At 51.4% G+C, this 17706-nt stretch overlaps 6 protein-coding genes across 12 annotated transcripts; 4 read left to right on the top strand and 2 right to left on the bottom strand.

The window, feature by feature from the left end:
* Positions 1-142: 142 nt before the first annotated feature.
* On the bottom strand, positions 143-3362 carry LOC131667132 (uncharacterized). Of its 4 annotated transcripts, XM_058940356.1 has the most exons (3): positions 2296-3362; positions 1552-1628; positions 143-1480 (listed from the first exon to the last, which is right to left on the bottom strand). In XM_058940356.1, exon 3 carries the CDS (start codon positions 1471-1473, stop codon positions 169-171), a length of 1305 nt encoding a protein of 434 aa, XP_058796339.1. In that variant the 5' UTR covers positions 1474-1480; positions 1552-1628; positions 2296-3362; the 3' UTR covers positions 143-168. The 4 variants fall into 4 exon arrangements, with proteins under 4 accessions (XP_058796339.1, XP_058796338.1, XP_058796341.1 ...); XM_058940355.1 differs by lacking the exon at positions 1552-1628 and having other exon boundaries at positions 2296-3361; XM_058940358.1 differs by lacking the exon at positions 2296-3362 and having other exon boundaries at positions 143-1496; positions 1552-2273.
* Positions 3363-4349: 987 nt separating this feature from the next.
* LOC131667137 (uncharacterized) lies at positions 4350-7774 on the top strand. The gene is made up of 2 exons (XM_058940362.1): positions 4350-4590; positions 6567-7774. Exons 1-2 carry the CDS (start codon positions 4575-4577, stop codon positions 7757-7759), a joined length of 1209 nt encoding a protein of 402 aa, XP_058796345.1. The 5' UTR covers positions 4350-4574; the 3' UTR covers positions 7760-7774.
* A 501-nt stretch (positions 7775-8275) lies between these two features.
* Positions 8276-9773, top strand: LOC131667133 (uncharacterized). The gene has a single exon (XM_058940359.1). The coding sequence runs from the start codon at positions 8427-8429 to the stop codon at positions 9696-9698; it is 1272 nt and encodes a 423-aa protein (XP_058796342.1). The 5' UTR covers positions 8276-8426; the 3' UTR covers positions 9699-9773.
* Positions 9774-10350: 577 nt separating this feature from the next.
* On the top strand, positions 10351-11872 carry LOC131667136 (uncharacterized). Its single transcript, XM_058940361.1, has 2 exons — positions 10351-10406; positions 10625-11872. The coding sequence occupies exon 2, from the start codon at positions 10652-10654 to the stop codon at positions 11870-11872; it is 1221 nt and encodes a 406-aa protein (XP_058796344.1). The 5' UTR covers positions 10351-10406; positions 10625-10651.
* Positions 11873-11889: 17 nt separating this feature from the next.
* On the bottom strand, positions 11890-12279 carry LOC131667190 (uncharacterized). The gene has a single exon (XM_058940461.1). The coding sequence runs from the start codon at positions 12277-12279 to the stop codon at positions 11890-11892; it is 390 nt and encodes a 129-aa protein (XP_058796444.1).
* Positions 12280-13876: 1597 nt separating this feature from the next.
* On the top strand, positions 13877-17449 carry LOC131667131 (myotubularin-related protein 14). Of its 4 annotated transcripts, none has more exons than XM_058940351.1 (8): positions 13877-14026; positions 14815-15147; positions 15228-15446; positions 15522-15853; positions 15926-16245; positions 16322-16778; positions 16862-17212; positions 17274-17449. In XM_058940351.1, exons 2-8 carry the CDS (start codon positions 15061-15063, stop codon positions 17443-17445), a joined length of 1938 nt encoding a protein of 645 aa, XP_058796334.1. In that variant the 5' UTR covers positions 13877-14026; positions 14815-15060; the 3' UTR covers positions 17446-17449. The 4 variants fall into 4 exon arrangements, with proteins under 4 accessions (XP_058796334.1, XP_058796336.1, XP_058796335.1 ...); XM_058940353.1 differs by lacking the exon at positions 13877-14026 and adding an exon at positions 14158-14176; XM_058940352.1 differs by lacking the exon at positions 13877-14026 and adding an exon at positions 14161-14179.
* The last annotated feature ends 257 nt before the right edge of the window (positions 17450-17706 follow it).

Below are 17706 nucleotides of genomic sequence, written 5' to 3'. Positions count from 1 at the left end.
GAAGCGCAAAATTATCTCTTGTTTACGCGAGCTTCGTTGCATCGACACAAAAAACGAGTGACTTTCGATGCAATATTATAATTGACGATACCGGTCAGCATCTAACGCGCTGGCTGAGCTTGGAACAGGCTCGCGGAGAAAGAACGATCGTCGGGAAACGAGATCGCTTTATCGCTTGGAGTTCGGGCCGATCGAGACGCATCTCCGCGAAAAATCCAACGCCGCTAGCTGTCCTTGCTCCAGGCACTTTCTGCGGTACTGCAGAGAGGCGCCCGTCCGTTCCACGGAAGGCCCCGCCGAGTATCGGTGCTCCAGGCAAACGAAATGAAAGCAGACGAGCTCCCCGGTCGAGCCGGCCTCGGTGACGTCCATCGAGAGGTACGCGGGTCGCCGCGGGCACGTGGCGTTCAGGTTGCCGACTTGCAGCGGGCCACTCGTGCGACCGTCGGCGTGGAGCCTGGTGACTCCGAAGCCGTCGCAGCGGCCAGCGTCGCACTGACCCGTGACGAGCAGCATGCCGGACTCCCTCAAATTGTGCACCGCCAGCCAGTCGACCGACTCCGGCAACTCCAGGCTCGCTGGGCCCACGCTCCTCTGGCCGCTGGCGAGGAACTGGGTGCAATTCACACGGCTGTCCCTCTCCCGCTTCTTCCAGCAGAGCCCGTAGCGTCCGTGGGCGCCGGACGTCTTTGGGTACGCGCCGCCGATGCTGCCCAACAGCTGCGTCTCCTCGGTCGTGAGGTTCGCGTACATGACGTCCACTGTCGACTGATTGGCCGCGACGAAGAAGAAGCCCTGACTCGCGGCCAGCTCCACGGGCTGTTCCTCGCCCAGCCACGCGTGATTCGTTCGGATGTATCGCACGTTCGCCGAGCCGTTGCCACCGCGCTGCCTGGCTTGTCCGAACGCGTACTCCTTGATCAACCTTCGTCCGTGGCGCATCCTCGCCGACGTTCGTATCCTCGGATAGCGGTACGCTATCGCGTGAGTCGGGCTGCCCTTGGTTTCGTCGATGCTCCCGACGAAGTGGTGCGCGTTATTCTTGCAATCCGCCATCGTGAGAAATGCCATGAACGAGTCCAAGTGATCGTAGGGTCCCACTCTGTACCACTCGACCGCAACCATGTCCCTTGGATGCTCGTCGTCCGGCAAGAGCAGCGCGGCCACGCCGAGCTCGGTGGCCTCGTACGGGTCCAACTCGAATCGGCAGGTCTTGCCGCTGAGGGGTTTCGAGGCGACGATCACGCTGACGTTGCAAAACTTGCTGACCGTCCCGGAGCAGATCGCGTAGCTGAATTCACGATGGCGATTGAAGTTGCGAGAATATGTCACCTTGTCCGATCCGGCTATCATGACGTTCATCTGAAACTCATCCTTGATCTCCGACGCCGGCGACTGGGCGATGCCGAGTCGCTGTATCAAACCAATCGCTGCCAAGATGCAGAGAGACATGCTGCCGCGTTGCCAATTCATCGTGCATCTGTCAAACGAGAAACCTTGAAATCATGATCGACGTAGATGAAAACTTTTTACGCGACGCCAAGAACTCACTCGAATTATTGTCGACAGCTCAACCGAATGAATAATTCTTCGCGAGCGGTAGCCTTAAGGACTGGTGCTGAATGCGGCTACCCAGTGAACCGAGTGGACCGATGATATTGATATGCGAATAATTGCGTTATTGATATATTTCGGCGTACTCGATACGCCTTTCCGCCAGACACTGCACGCGTGCATACGCGAGAGTTGCAAATTCCATTAAAGAAAGAAAAAAAACTGAAGATCAAGGCAATAACGTATTCGTAAACAGCTTCGATGGCAAAACCGATTGTAGCACGGCCTTCAGCGATAAACATTACTATAGTTTTAAATCTAAGACGCACATCGCATATTTTACATTGATGGCGCGACGCTCGATCCGAGAGTCCGAGATAAGGTTGCAATCTTCAAGGCGTACGCCTGTTGAAAATAACAAACACAGCGGACGGAATAGCGCGAAAAAGTAATTTAAATGTGCTTTCGGTCAAGGTGTGACGACGTACTCATAGATATACTCGTATACGGCCATATCTACGAAATTCATCATCGCTGTTGACGCAATGCACACTGGATACTCGACCTATAGCGGCAAATGTTTTCAAACGGATATTTTCGCGCACGCTTCCCAAGCCTTCCTTGCCACGCGAACCAGTCGTCTTGTGGGTGTTCGCGAAGAGTCAATGCGCAGTGCTTTCGTCACTATTATTCGATTCGATTAGACTCGTCTCCTCGTCAAAGCTCGAACTTCGGACTCACATTCTGTCCGAAACAACGGTGCCCTCTGCTCTCCGTTCTCGGATCTCGGTGCCTGTCTTGCCATTGCTCGGCGCACGGTTCGTTGTACCCCCGGGGCTGGACAAGAGCAGTCCGTCGTTGGACGTCGTTTATCGGATCCACTGGCCTTCTTCCTGCATCCTCGTCATCCGAGAGCCAGGCGAGCTTCGGCTTTCCCGTCTTGCCGCCAGTCTTTCTCGCCAATGAAGCCGGCTCCGCCTGTAGCGCTCAGCTCTGGTCGGTGTCTACCGTCCGAATGTCGCCAAAGCTTTGCGTGATTGCGATCGGTGGCTTTCAGTCGAACCCCGCGCAAAAGAATGATCGCATTGCGATGACAGACGACGAGCTCGTAGTAGCTATTTATTATAAAAATTACGAGTACAATGATCGTGCACCCACTTCTCGAACGTGGTCCTCGAGCAATCGTTTGGACGAAATCTTTGCCGATGCGATGCGCGTTGGCTTTCTCGGCCGACGACTCTGTCGTTGATCGCACCTGCCCGCGTGGTATTTGCCGGTGACGGACGAGCAGCAGGCTGTGCACCGCCAGCCAATCGATCGCGCCCGGAAAGGCCAGACTGACTTGGTCGACGCTGCGCCGGCCGTCCAGTCTTGTCCAGCAGAAGCCGTACCTCCGATGGACGCTCGAACTCTTCTCGCAAGTGCTCGGCGAGCGAGCGGCCGAGCTGTTGGCGTGTACGCGACGCCGATCGTCCAGTCGGGCTCCCCGTCCATGCGGACGCAGAAGAAACCGCCGTTCGAGTCGAGCTCCACGCCCCGCTCCGCGTACACGTAGCGCCGCTCGTCGATCAACTTTCAGGACGCCTCGCGACGGGTGGCCCGTTACCGGCGTCACGTCGAAGCCGGCGTTCGCGTAGCTGGCCTGCTGCTCGCGACCCTCTATCCACCAAGCCCGCACCGCGTTCTCACCGTTGGCGTCGGCGCGGACCACGTGCGCCGCGCATCTCTTGGCGCGCTCTCCTTGCAGTTCGCGACTGTACACCAGGGTGCTACTCCCGTCGACCAGCTAGTCTCCGACGAACTTACGATGTTCCGCTCGCTGCCGCTGAATGGACGCGACCGCTGCCGGACGTCGCAGTCACCTCGACTAATGGTCTGCTCGCGCGCGGCTGTCGCTGCCGATGCAAGCGAGTTGACCGAATCGGTAAGTCGAACGACGACCGAGGATTTATCACCGGCATAAAATTTCTGGGACTGCGCGCGCAATTGCGGATGCCAAGTAACCGAGTCGTATCGCGTGAATGAAAGTGCGACGGAACTACGGCATCGGGATGAAATTGCTGCTGTCCGCATCGTCCATTGCCTTTCATCAATGGAGGCGTTAATCGATTGTACGCGATAAATTGCTTTTTCGAATTCCAAATGAAAACAATCCGAGAATAACGAGGATCGTCGCGTTAATTTGACGTACCAGCTTGTTTTCACGCGGTGACTTGCTCCCTCTAACAGCGAGTAGGACAAGTCAGTCAGCTCGTTTCTGAAGTATTTGCAAGGCAATTAACGAACTTTCCGCCCGGACGATTCCTCGAATTCTACGGCAATACCCGATAAATAAAGCAAATAATGGATTATTCCGTTGTTCGACAATTCATTTCTCGTCATATCGGGCAGGACGATGTCTTATTCGGCAGTCACCGTAGTTCGCTTTCTCGTACCAAGTGGCTAGAGAGCTTTCACGATAGCTGCCCATCGCAGCACATGCACCAGCTACTTCGACCGAAACCAGCCGTTTCGTCGGATTCAGCGGCACCAATTTCGCATATAACCCGACGAAAGCGCTCATGCACAGCCTCGTCTTCGTCGATGCGAGCACAAATCGTGGACGCTTTTTAGCCTAAATATCCAACGGTGATTCTGTGACGATCGCATCACGAAGCGAGCGGAGTACATAATTCAAAGCCACTGTAATTCGACGTATACGAGCGGGATTCTAGGGAGACCGACCTAGGGCATTAGATAAGCTGGCATATCGCTATCTGACGTAGAAGATTTTCGGGCATTAACCCACGGTCTTGCGCAACGAAATTTCTCAAGCCGCGGCTAACGCATTCGAGACGAGCGCGCACCGTTAGTTCAGCTTGTTTGGCCGCAACCGAGGGTATAAAACGAAAAGACTCCAATTCGTGCGGAATTACCTGGCGTACACGACATCTCGGTGTGTTCGCCCGGCCTTACGAGATCCCACGTCGATTCGGAGCGTCTGAATAGTCCAAGGAATAGAGCTTAAAGAAAAGCATTTCATGACTTTTCTTTCCGGTAAGTTCATTATCGAGTATATATTCTTATAGTGTGCAATCGCATACTAGTTTCCAGTCTTGTGAGAATGGGTGGAACATTGTTTACGGGCCGCTTGATTGCAAAATTTTCACGTCAATTTGCGCTTTTCGCCTCTGTTTAATTACACCAGAGAATTATAGTTAAGTACTTTTCTTTTTGTGTCCAAACCACCTACGAAAGTTGATCTCCAGCGTGAAAAAACATCGATAAGTTATAAGCAACGGAAATATTATTTATATAAAATTTGCTATTCTATAAAAAATGGCGTTATTGCCAATCGAATCTTTTCGCTTAAAAGTTTCTCTCGAAAGCTGAAATCGGTAAGTTAAATGATTTACGAGTGATGGCCTTATAATCCAATTAACTATTTATCAGTGCGTATGCAATCTAGAGCATTGTCCAAAATGACATTTATTTAACGTATGCGTGTAATATTGTTATATTTTATTACAATTTTTTGACAACTCGCGATAAGATATTTCATTTTAAAAAATCGCCAAAATTCATAAACAAGCTGAGAAGTTATAGACTACATCAAAGTTGACGGGGCTATTTTTGAACAAATTAGATTATTCTATAGCAAGAGAAAAAAATATATTCCAACGGGTAAAAAAATTGTGCGCGTATGGGAGTATGGCACTTGGATAAAAAACGTTATCAAAAAATAAGTGGGTCGCAGAAATTTTTGGCAAGCCACGGTGCGGCGAAAAAGCTGAAATAACGAACGCCGACTCGCCCGGCGTTAGAAAAAACTGTTGATCGCTCTGAAAAATCAATGGCCCATCAACTATGCAACTTTTTTGGTCAACCATGATGATTTCATCGTGACTTCTCGTTAATATAAAAATTAAATTTTTACAACAGCATTTTTTGAAGATTGATACTACGCTATTCGAGGAATGCAGTGTCATTGCTTACATTAACGAGAAGTCATGATAATATAGTCATTAACAAATCCTCAAAATAGTTAGGCCATTGATTATCAGATCGAGAAACTAGTTTTTTACAGTGCCGGGCAAGCTATCGGTTACTTTCTCAGGTCTTTCGCCGAGCCACGACTTTTCAAAAATTCCAGTGACCTACTTACTTTTGATAACGTTTTATTCCCCTTGTCGTACTGCCACAAACACAATGTTTTTGCATATGACAGTATTCGGGCTACCGGTTGCGAAAGGTTTATTTTTCCACCCGCTGGGGGAACCTATAATTTGTTCAACAATACAGGATGTAAAATTGTGATAGTCTATACGGTTCCTGCTTGCTAACGAATTTTCACGATTTTATTCATTGAAAGCTCATCGTGAGCTTTCAAAGGGTGCAATAAAATACGTTAATGTCACTTGCTTACATTATTTATTTCATTTTAAACTATGAAAAATAAACCTCTATGTGTTGTTTGAGCAACTTTAAAAACTAAAAAAAATATATATTTCGATACAATGTAATATCTACTATGAAATAAATAAAAATCATTGATGAAAGGTGCACATTGATAAACAGTTCATTTGTTTATAAGGCCATAACTAATAAACCATTTAACGCAGTTTCTAAGTGAATCTTTCAACGGTTACATCGAATGAGTCTATGCATTGCGATTGATAATAACACCATTTTTTATTGTTTATTTGAAATGGCATTGACAATGCTTTTGTCGCTTATAATTTATCAATGTTTTTTTGACCCTGGAGGTCTACTGTTGTGGGTTGTTTGGAGCAAAAAATAATACCGAACTATTTTTCGGTGGCATTGAATGGATAAATAATAGATACAGACGAAAAACGCAAATCTGTGTGGAAAATTTGCAACAAACCGGCGATCGTAAATAACGTTCCACCCATCCTCGCGAGACTGGAAACTGATATGTGATCGAGCACTATACTCAAGACCTCATCTCGAAAATTCAGCTTGCCTGGAAGAAAAGTCGCGAAGTCGTGAAAAATTCGAATGTGTTTCAGACTTGGCAAACAGGAGGAGCCTGTCGCGGAAAGCAGGCATGGGTCACGCAACAGCGGCTCGGCTCGTCGCGGCGCTGCTGTGCTTGGGCGCAGCCAAGGCCTTGAGCGTCGGACGGGTGGCGGCGGTGAGCGACGAGCTGCCCAGCTACAGCCAGTGCGCGGTGTCTCCGGAGCTGTTCCGCAACGGCAGTTTTGCCTTCGCCGCCGTGAGGCGAGCTCGCGGCGAGGCGGGTCTGAAGATCGCCGTGACGATCGTCGCCGGGCGCTCGTCGGCGGCGTACTGCTCGCTGACGCTCAGGCCCGACGAGCCCGGCGGCGCCGTGGCCGTGACGTCGCTGCGCCGGCTCGACGGCGAGAGGCTGGCGCTCGTGGGCCAGGAGGCGCGGCAGCGGGAGGGCCGACAGGGCTTCGTGGTGGTGCTGGACGCGAGCAGCTGCGAGAGCCTGCGCCTGTACTCGAGCCCCGACCTGGCGGAGCGTCAGCCGTTGGTGCCGAGGGAGGCCAGCGGCAGGCTGGAGGTGTTCGCGCGGGCGCGCGCCGGCGGTGCGGCCTGCGCCGACGCCGACAGGGCGGGTGGCTTGGAGACGCACTGCTTGCCGGCGGAGGTCGACTGGTCGCGGGAGGTCTTCGTCGACGGGTTCTCCTTCAGCGAGGACGTGCTGATGGTGCGTGCCTTCGACGACGCCGGCGCGTACAGGGTACTGGCCTACAACACCGCCGTGCGCCCGCCCAGGCAGCAGCTGTGGCTCGTGCTGCCGGAGGCCGGCAGCGACACCCAGGTGGTGTCCGCGGACCTCGCGTTCTGCTGGCTGCTGCGCGCCGGACTGGACGAGCAGATCAGCTGCGTGCTGCTCGACAAGGCGGCCAATCCGCGGCTGAACCTGACTCTGCGCTACGAGCAGCCCGTCAAACCGCTGGCCGTGGCGGCTCAGTCGAACGGCGAGCCGCGGCTCGTCGTGGTGGCGGAGAGGGCGCGCTGCGCCGGCCAGGAGTGCGCCGAGGTGTTCGTCAGCAGTCTCTCGGACCGAGCGACCGTCCGCCGGACCGTCAAGCTGGACTGCTTGGCCAACAAGACCAGGCTGGCGCTCGGCGTTCGGCAGATCGCCTCGAAAGGGCTCGTGGCCCTCGAGTACGTCTGCGAGGCTTCCAACCGCCTCGTTCTTCACTCGCTCGACGTCGAGGACGACGGCTGACCGCTGCCTGTCGAGGTATGTCCCCGGTCGATTGCTGCGCGTATCGCCCGTGCTCGCCAAACGTTGTAGAGCGCGCCAATCAAATAAAAACTGAATTTTCTTTGCTGTTTCTCTGCGCGTCGCCTCCCACGCCCCTTCGGCATTCGGCTCGATCCATGCCGAGCGCCAAACGACAATCGCCCGCGTGGCTTGCCGCTGCGGGGCCGAGCAGCCGGAATCGCCGGCGCCTCGCCTCTTGTTCGATCTCTCGGGCCTCGTCGCGCGTGACGTTCGTAGCGCTGCCAGTGTGAACGCATCCGCGATAATGCGCACGGCCGACTCGATCCCAAGTCCGCGGCCACGAGTAATTCTTTGAAACCGTATCGACGACGGCGCGTACTTCTTTCTCGCTCGCTTGCGGACGCGAGTTAAATCCCACTCGCAGCTACGGTCAGGGTAATCATCCGCGCGAAGCAAAGCCACAAGGCCGGCCGCCGCCGATTCGTCGAGGCCGTGACGTCCGTCCAGCGACGCTCGGCGCATTCAAATTTTCCGGAACGAGAGCGGGTCGGAGATTGGATAATTCGCGCGCGGCGAGAAAACGAGGCGAGCGGGCAGAAGCCAAGGAGGATCAGTCGCGACAGTGAGATTTGGAGTGCCGCGCGCGCGCGCGCCCGCAACGGTCCCGATGAAGCGTGCGAGCCGGTCGGGCCACCACGTCGCGCTGCTGGCCGGCGCGCTGGTCTGCGCGGCGGTCGGCTGCCACGCCCGGCTGCCCGTCAGCAGCTACGCGCGGGAGCTGACGCTTTACAACGCCGAGATCATCCTCGGCGGGCGGCCGACCACGAGGAGCGGCAGCCTGGTCTACGCCGTCTGCGAGCAGCTGCCCGAGTACCTGTTCGACCAGGTGCAGTGCAACGTGAGCGTCGAGGCGCCGGCGTTCGCCGGCTCGACGCTGCCGAACCGCACCTGCCGCGTGCTCTTCGCCCCGGAGGAGCCGCGCGCGGCCAAGCTGGCCGAGCTGCGGCTCCACCTGCTCGACGACCGCAAGGCGCTGTTCTCGTGGTCGGTGGCGAGCGAGCGCGGCGACTGGCGCACGAACGTGCGCGTGCTGAGCATGGCCGGCTGCGCGTTCAGCGACGTGTCGCTGCCCGTGCGCAGCGTGGCCCACGCGATCGCCCGCAAGGCCGGCTTCGACCTGATCGTCGGCTACCGCAGCTTCTGCGGCGCGGCGAGCCTCTGCAAGCTCAGCTACGACGCCGAGGGCAAGCGGCTCGCGGGGCCCGTCAGCATCCTCTACGACTCGGACGTGCCCGTGGTGATTCCGCCGGCGCAGCCCTTCCTGGACGAGGGCTACCTGCTGGCCGGCGTGGCGCCCCGCGGCTACGTCGTCAAGGTGGAGGCCGACGGCAGGCTGCGCCCGCTCATGGCCATCGACGTCCCCCCGGGGGGACGGACGCTGCGGGCCACCGTCTCCAGCCTCCACGGCTTCCACAGCTTGTGCGCCCTCGCCAACGGCAGCGCGCTCACCTGCCACCTCCACGAGCCGCGCTCGGGCTTCCGCGCCAGCGCCACCCTGCGGCTCGACGACGACGACGACGACGACCCCCGGTCCAACGCCACGCGCTGGATAGCCACGCGCAACTCCCGGCGCAGGTCGCTCACGCTGCTCACCGGCAGGCTGCGCCACAACGGCAGCAGCGCCGACGACTTCTCGGTGGTCCGGCTGCACTCCGACGGCCGGTGGGGCAGGCCCGTCCGCCTCGGCGGCATCGGCTTCAAGGGCGTCGACGAGTTCCACGCCGGGATCTCCAAGAACAAGCTCGACGAGCTCTGCTTCCACTTTGTCGCCAAGCAGAACAAGTCCTACCGCGACGGGACCATCAACCGTCTCAAGCTTGCGATCAAGTGCTTGTCCATGTCGCACCTCAACGCCGACAATCTCCTCGTCGTCGATTAGTCGAATCGCTCCGAGGACGAACAAACAGCTGTACTTTCGTTTGAATAAACGGCTCCATTACCCCGCTTCCTCGAACCCGAGAGGCCCTGTTTCTTTAATGTTCGACGGCACCCCGTAGATCAACTGCGAGCCCGTAGACATTCTCTTACTCGCGCGTAGGCACGCCCAACGTCATTCGTTCGTCGCTCGTCGAACGTTGCACGAACATTTGGAGCTTATCGCGCTTCTCGAGCAACGCGAGAGAATACAATGTTGGTGCACCGCACCGCCTAGAGCTTCCGGTCGTCGCGTCGACCAGCCTCTGAACTTTCGTCGCTTGCGCTTGCCCAATTCAAGCCTTTCCAATGCTCCTTTCGCTATATATGAATATTTCTATGGAAACGTTGCAAAGGTCCGAGAGCTCGAGACAGCCTGCCAACTTTAGCGAGTTGCGTTTCGTGCGACTCTTGTTTTCGAATTAATAAGTTTCCGAACTGACAGATTAAGACTGTTGTTGATTAATTAGCGGGCGTCGAGTTTTCGCGTTTGGATGGGCCCCTATCGAGCATTTGCTAACTCGCTGATAAATCCAATGCGAGATAAACTTGCTTCTCGTCTCGATGGCTTAAACCTGCAGTCAGATTAGCGCTGGTCGTTTGATCGCGCGTCACTCTTGGGTCACCCCGAACGCGAGTTAAGAAAATCGCATTCCTTGGGGCAAGAAAACAGGTGAGAGCATAAATATATTCCAGTTGAGTCGTGATTTTTATTAGAATCGCTTTCCGCGAAGCTGAGCGTCGTTAACAATGACGTTCTACAAGTAGCCGAGCAACAGCAAAAAAAATCGTGAATTCAGATTTTTGCGCACAGCCGGTCGACATCGTGACGCAACCAAAGTACATTCCTCGAGGCGAGGCAGTCACAGTCCGTTAACATTTTGCTTGCAGAGCAGCAGCTTGCTTTCAGCAGCGACGATGACTCGCCGCCACGCCGCGCTGGCATATCTGCTAGTCACGTTTGCCGAGTGCACGCGAGCTTTGGGCATCGGCCAGTCCGTGACAGTGCCGAAAACGTTCGCCGGCTCGCCGGCCGTCGCGCCGGAGCTGTTCCGCGACGGCAGTTTCGCGTTCGCGAGCGTCGAGCGCGGCGAGGACGAGCGAGACGCGCGACTGCGGCCGACGGTGAGCGTCGAGATCGCCGGCAAGAGGCCGGCCGCGCGCGCCAAGTGCTCGCTGCGGCTGACGCCCGAGCTGGGCGTGGTGGACGTGCGCGTGAGCTCCTTGAGGCGGGCGTCCGAGGACAGGGTGCTGCTGACCGTGGACGAGGAGTTCCGGGCCGGGCAGCGCAAGTCGACCATCCTCTGGATCAACGTGCGAGGCTGCAGTTACGGCTTCGCCTACGCCGACTTCCTGCCGAGCAGCCACCTGGTGATCGCCAGCAACAATCTGGTTTCGCGCACCAAGTTCCGCGTGTTCGTCGCGGACAGCGGCTTCTGCCGGGCCAGCGCCTGGTGCTCGTTCACCCTGCCGTTCGACGAGGGCGGCCTGGACGCGAGCAACGTGGACCTGCCGTGGCGAGGCTCCCGCATCGAGTCCATCGAGGACATGAACGTCGACTTCTACGCCTACCACTACCGCGACGAGGAGGCCACTTACAAGATGATCCTCGGCCCGGCCCAGCCGCCCAAGTACACCAAGGCCGAGCTGCTGTCGCTGAGGAGCGCCGCCTACGGCGAGGTCGCGTCGTCGCAGCTGTCGGTCTGCTGGACGCTGAGGGCGAGCCTCGACAGGGCCGTCAACTGCTCCAAGTTCAACAACTACGGCCGACTGATGCTCAACAAGACGCTCGCCTTCTCGAGCCCGGTCACGCTGCTCCGCGTGAAGAACACCAAGGACGGGCTCCTCCTGTTCGCGAGCAGGGCCGAGTGCAGGACGACGCGCTGCTCCGACGTGTTCGTCTCGCAGATCTCGGAGAACGACAAGGCGCCGCGGGCGACCTACCGCGCCTCCAAGCTCGACTGCCCGGCGGGAGTCGGCAGCGTGGTCTTCGACGCCCGCGAGGCGAGCGACAGGTCCATCGAGATCGAGTACGTATGCGCCGGCGACGCCGGCCTGACCTTCGGCGACCTGAGCCTGACGCGGAGCTCCGAGCCGGCGGCGACCGCGCGCTCGCTGGCGAGCAACCCGCGGGAGTAGCCGCGAGCACGGCCCGCTCAGCGGACGACCTTGCGATAGGGCGGCAGCTTGCCGTAGAGAGTCACGTTGAAGCGCATCCGGCCGTGGCGCGCCACGGCGAAGGACAGGCTGACGAAGGTGTGCGCGGGCCCGCCGGCGACGAGGGCAGCCGTGGCGCCCTGGCCCAGGTCGTCCACGTCCAGCCGCGTCACCAGGTGCTCGTTGCTGGCGACGTAGGTGCGGACGTAGCTGAGCGCGCAGTCCGGAGAGCCGCGCGCCACCTCCTCGCGCTGCTCTATCACCTCGTCGTCGGCCTGTCGGCGGCCCAGCCTGAAGCCTCCGCTCTGCTGCTGCTGCTGCTGCTGTCGGTCACCGCTGCAGCACACCACCAGAAGCGTCGCTGCAACCAGGACTCGCGGCAGCGGCATGACTCCGCGCTCACACAAGGTTCGCATGCTCGGGCGCTGCAGTCGGAGGACGATGGGAGTGCTCGATTGTCGGCGTGCCTCGCGCGATAGCCGCTCGCCAAGAGTTGATGCTCTCGGAATAAAACTGGACGTCCACTGAGAGTGAGCGATGCTAGTTCCGTACGTACGTGCTGCCACAGTCATTGCCAGAACCGTCAGTCTACTAAACCTATCTCTCTCTCGTTCGCGTGCGCGCACGTTTTAATGATCATTTCAATTGTCCTATTGAACTAAACGAAGGCCGTATCTCTCTACACGTGAATGTCGGTTAGATTCATCTCCGTCGCTCTGACATGCATAAATATTTCTCGACGGATCGCAAGGCGCTCTTGAAGGTTTCGTTAAAAAAATATACATCAATGGTCCATTGATGCTCTCATTTTTTTATCACTGGCATCCAAATATGTACAGGACAACGAGAGAAATTGATCTTCTTTGTTTTGACCAAATTCATATTTATTATATGGTTTTACAAACATTATTCCTGAAACTTCCCCAAGATCTGCGACTTAAATATTGTAAATATTATTGTAATTAGACAGAACATTTATATAATTACAATTATCATTGTAGGTGTAAATTGGGTTGACTAGTAGGATCAACGTTCACTACTGTTTCTGTAATGTCATTAATATCGCAAATATTGTTCTTAATATTTTTTTTTTATTCTCAAAATATGGTAGTTTCACAAATGTGTATAGTGCATTTGTAAGAAAGCGCAGCTCCTATTTATTGCCGACATGGATGTATTTAACAATAAGCGAAAGTAACTATAAGAGACGTCACATTTGAAAAAAATATCATTATGTTTTACAAAACATAACAGAGAAGTATGCAGGGAATTAGTTGAGATGAAATTTTTCGGTGCCGTAAATTGACACATTTATATTTAGCTGCACGCTTTGAACAATTTAACGAATACACTTCTTTTAAGTTCTCGTGCAATTCTTTACAATTGAAACAGCAAGCTTGAAATAAAGTTTCATATTTTTCAGCAGCTTCTTTGCTTATTTCACTCGCCTTCGAACCGTAATATCGATTCAAACACAGCAAAACCAAAAAAACATGTTTTCTCCTCTTAAGCTCTATTATGTCTGTTGATGCATGAAATACTTATCAAGAATAAAGGCAACAATATAATCTCTTCGTTTTATCATCAATATAATACCGAAAACTCAAACAATTCTTGATTATAAACAGAAACTATGATATACGCGCTGCCATTGGAACAACACCGAGAATTTCAAACGAATTCAAAGCTGTATAACGACACACAGCGATTGGCTGTCACGGTTCCGAGCTAAATAACATAATTTTACATTTAAAAATTTTTTACGAGAGAAATTCGTCCGCAGTTAATAAGTTATCTGTCAATCGAAACATTTCCAGTGTGAAGAGAATGTTCGAATAAAAAAGCGCTAATCAAATTAATCTACGCGTTTATCTAATAAACATACTTCTATCTACCCGCAAATTGCTGTGTATTTGAAACTATTTACGCCGCCATATTTGAGCACGTGATCGCCGATTCCAATTAGCGACGCACGCGTGCCGTTTCCAGGTTATGTTTGCTGTCAGCGACCCACGAGACGGCTTCAGTCGCGGTGCGTAGCTTGGCCAGGGAAGTTGTTCTTAGTTACCCTACGCTTTTCATCGCTGCGACCAAATTATTTTTCTTTCGTCGTTACTTGATACTCCAGTTTTAAAGGTCTCAGCATTTTCATTTTGCAGCAGTTTTTGCGTAGTGCTTGTTGCACTTTGTAATTCGTTTGCTTTTCTTGCTCTCTCTGTCTCTGTCTGTCGTCTTTCTCGGATTTCCTCGCCTTTGTCACACGCCTGTTTTCATCGTGGATACTGCGTGGTAGTGGGAATTTCATTTTGCCATGTAGCTTTCGTAGACTGTGTAGCACTACTAAAATTCCCAACAGATATGTCCACGTATAGGTGTTAGAATTTTTAAATCAAAGTGTATGTTTATTAATGTGGACACGATCGACTGAGAATGGAGATGTTAATTTCATTGTCATTGTCAATATTATTGTCATTACTCTCTCATTATTGTTACGTTAAGAAAGCAGCAGCTGTTTTTTTCATGCCAGTTAACGAACATGATAGATAAGCTGTTATTTGTAATCATAGGCTAATTTATAGAAGCATTGGCTTAAAGAAAATAAGTCTGAAAATGAAATTTCTGTATGTAAATAATTGACTATTATAGCCTAGAAATAATATTTGTTTCCTTAATTAAACACTACTTCATAATCCTAAATTTCAAGTTGAGTAATGTTTGCCATTCCGATTACAAATGTACTCTTAACTGATAAGATTAAAATTAAATTCTGTAATGTAAATTTCAGATAGATAAACAATGTTTTATGGTTTAGCTACACCTTAACATTCTCAGTTGGTATAATTTTTTCAGAGTTAACTTCCATAAATATCAATTCAAAAATATAAGTGTTAAAAAGAGGTTAATAATTATTCTTGATTTTTTAGCAACCTCAACTATTTATACAATAGACCAAAATCGAGCAAAGCATTCAGTAACAATAAAACATTGGAATAGGATACCAGAGAAGTTTCTGTGAATGAGGGGTTGTAATGGTATGTCGGGGACATTGAGGCTGGCAGCATTTTATACTTATGAAATACCTTGGCTGTCGACAAATCACTCCAGGTATATTCACAGAATTTGGCGCACATTGAATTCTCACAATAAATTCCAAGAGTTCAACTCCAACCATGACAGATATTACTACTAGTGACCTTCACGACCTTTTAAAGTACTTTTCTAAAAATACTTACAAAGCCAATGAGACAGACAGCATAGTAAGTTTCATTAGTCATAATTTGCCATTTTCTTCTCCATCATTCAATCTAATATATTATTTTGTTCTGTTTTTGTGCAGGCTCAGGCCATTATGCAGAGATGTATTTTACTAGCAGACTTAGACTATTCTCATACAATAGTAAATAACAGCATTGGTGACTTGAGTGCACACTACCCTAGTCACCTTATAATATTAGAATATGATAAAAAAAGTCATCAGAATCTCAGTGATACTTCGCCACCTCAACGAACAACTGAAACCATTTATGAAAGTATTTATGAGCCCAAACAGTTGAAGGTAAAATATTGGTATTTATAAATAAAAAAGATTCATATAAAATATTTATACTTGGAATTATATTTTTTTTTTCAGGAGCTAATAAAAAACGCAAGGATTGCGAGGTGTCGTTCGAGGTTCCCACTGCCTGTAATACTCTACAAAGGTAGAAACATTTGTCGATCGGCGACATTGTCAGGTGGCCCAGAGATTTACGGCAGATCCGGGTATGAGTACCTTTTCTCCAACAGTGATTCAAATGCCTCGATGCAAGAATCGGTTGAGGAGAGAAGTGAAGAACCGGGTAATGGCGAATGGCAGCTCTTTCACAAGTTTCGAAGTCAAGACATCAGGCTGCTTAAAATGCTAAACGTAGGAACGATCATCGATTTTATGGTCGAGAAAAAGAAAGTCAAGTTCGGAATTAAGTGAGTTTGTTTTTCTAATTACGTCGAAAGACGTGTGCGAGAAGTGCGAACTATCGATTTATGTTTTTACAGTGTGACCTCATCGGAAAAGGTCGATAAAGAGCAGAGGTACTCTGACTTTACAATAATATCACTGCCATATCCGGGCTGTGAGTTTTTCCGCGAGTTCCGGGAGAACGACTACCTCGCGGTAGGTCTGGTGTTCGACTGGAGCCAACCACACATAGACGCCAAAATCGGCATACCTGAGGACCCAATATCCTCGCAGCTCCAAATCAATTGGGAGCAGTATCAAGTCTGGGACCTAGTCAATCTTACGCAAAATTATTTTAGGCTCATTTTGAAATACCTCAACGATAGTAGTAATGGTATGCTCTTCCATTGTATATCAGGTTCGTACATTTTTCTATTACTACTAACTTTTTAGCTCTTATTATTCTCGTGATAATTTTGCGGTAAATTTGATAGGTTGGGATCGCACACCTTTATTCATATCCCTGTTACGAATAAGCCTGTGGGCGGACGGAGCAATTCATCAGACGCTGAACGCCAAACAGCTGCTGTATTTTACAATTGCTTACGACTGGATGCTGTTCGGCCACGACTTGCAGGACCGATTAGGCAAAGGCGAGGAAATATTTTACTTCTGTTTTCACTTTTTAAAGTATATTTATGAGGATGAGTTCAGCGTGAACAAACAACGGCATAGCAATTTAAAGCATCCGGTACTGAGGAATGACAGTGATTTGCAGCTCGATAATGTCATGTTTGACACCGAATGCACCGTGGCTCATAGTACAGTGAGCTCCAACTTAAGCCTTAACAGCTGTTGTAGCAACAACAGCAGGGACAGCCAGGAGAACAATGCACCCATGTACTTTTTCTGCTCGTCAGCCGATAGCACAGACGATACACAAACCAATGGGTAAAACTTTTATTTTGAACAAATTAACAGCGCCATCGAGCAATCTACGGCTCCTATATACTAAAAAGGATGATGCTTTGCAGTAACGTGATACCACAGACTAATTGGTCGTTCTACTCGCCAAACAAAGCTGACGGCAGCTCGACGACGAGTCACGGTGGCTCGCGTTCACCTCTGCCTACTTCTGCGAGCCGGACGTCGCCGGTAGCAGTGCCGGTGCCAAGCCGAGTACGGCAACGCAATGAGTCTTCGTCATCGGCCGGTTCCTGGCAATTGATCAGCGCCACAGGTAGTTTACGGGGGTCTACCACCACCAATGCACCCGTACTGCTTGATCATCCGTTGTCTGGCTCCAGCTTTTCTAGTACCAATTCTGCGCCAGCACACAACTCCCACGATTCTAGCACCACTGTTATCGAGGAAGATCATCCATAGTAAGTTTCAGCGTTGTAATTGAAAACTAATTCAGTGCTTAATAATCTCATTCGATTTCAGTGTTTCAAGACGACAGAGAAGACTAGAGAGTCTAAGGCAAATGTTTTCTAGCGTGTACAGTCAGACTATAGGTTTGAAAATGAAGGACAATTCGGATACGACGGGCATTAGTCAGCTGCTCGGAAATATCGCTGAAAAAGTTGGTATAATATCGGTTCGTACGTCGTCGTGACGTGAAGATAACTTTACTAATCGTTTAGCTACGCCTCGAATTATGGACTTGTAACATATTCTCATGTTACATTGGACTTTTACAAGAACGACTCGCGCGATTTCTAAGAACTTTTTAAATACTGTATACATACCCGTCAACTGCGCTAATTGTTTTCTCGATAGTTCTTGTTTAACCAGCATACTTACCAAATAATGTTCTAAGATGTGTTCTTACCGACGATGGAAATCAATGAGTCAGGAAAAATCAATAAATTTTAGA

The sequence above is a fragment of the Phymastichus coffea genome, unplaced genomic scaffold (genome assembly GCF_024137745.1).
Source record: "Phymastichus coffea isolate CEN01 unplaced genomic scaffold, Cenicafe_Pcof_1.1 PCOF00063, whole genome shotgun sequence".
Taxonomy (NCBI): domain Eukaryota; kingdom Metazoa; phylum Arthropoda; class Insecta; order Hymenoptera; family Eulophidae; genus Phymastichus; species Phymastichus coffea.
Note: the sequence above shows the minus strand (reverse complement) of the source record. Positions and strands in the feature narration are given on the sequence as shown.

Coding starts and splice junctions, on each gene's coding strand:
- LOC131667131 (XM_058940351.1), top strand. CDS start 15,061: ATGACAGATATTACTACTAGTGACCTTCACGACCTTTTAAAGTACTTT. Junction 16,246..16,321: donor GCTCTTCCATTGTATATCAG/GTTCGTACATTT, acceptor TAAATTTGATAG/GTTGGGATCGCACACCTTTA. Junction 17,213..17,273: donor ATCGAGGAAGATCATCCATA/GTAAGTTTCAGC, acceptor ATTCGATTTCAG/TGTTTCAAGACGACAGAGAA.
- LOC131667190 (XM_058940461.1), bottom strand. CDS start 12,279: ATGCCGCTGCCGCGAGTCCTGGTTGCAGCGACGCTTCTGGTGGTGTGC.
- LOC131667132 (XM_058940356.1), bottom strand. CDS start 1,473: ATGAATTGGCAACGCGGCAGCATGTCTCTCTGCATCTTGGCAGCGATT.
- LOC131667136 (XM_058940361.1), top strand. CDS start 10,652: ATGACTCGCCGCCACGCCGCGCTGGCATATCTGCTAGTCACGTTTGCC.
- LOC131667133 (XM_058940359.1), top strand. CDS start 8,427: ATGAAGCGTGCGAGCCGGTCGGGCCACCACGTCGCGCTGCTGGCCGGC.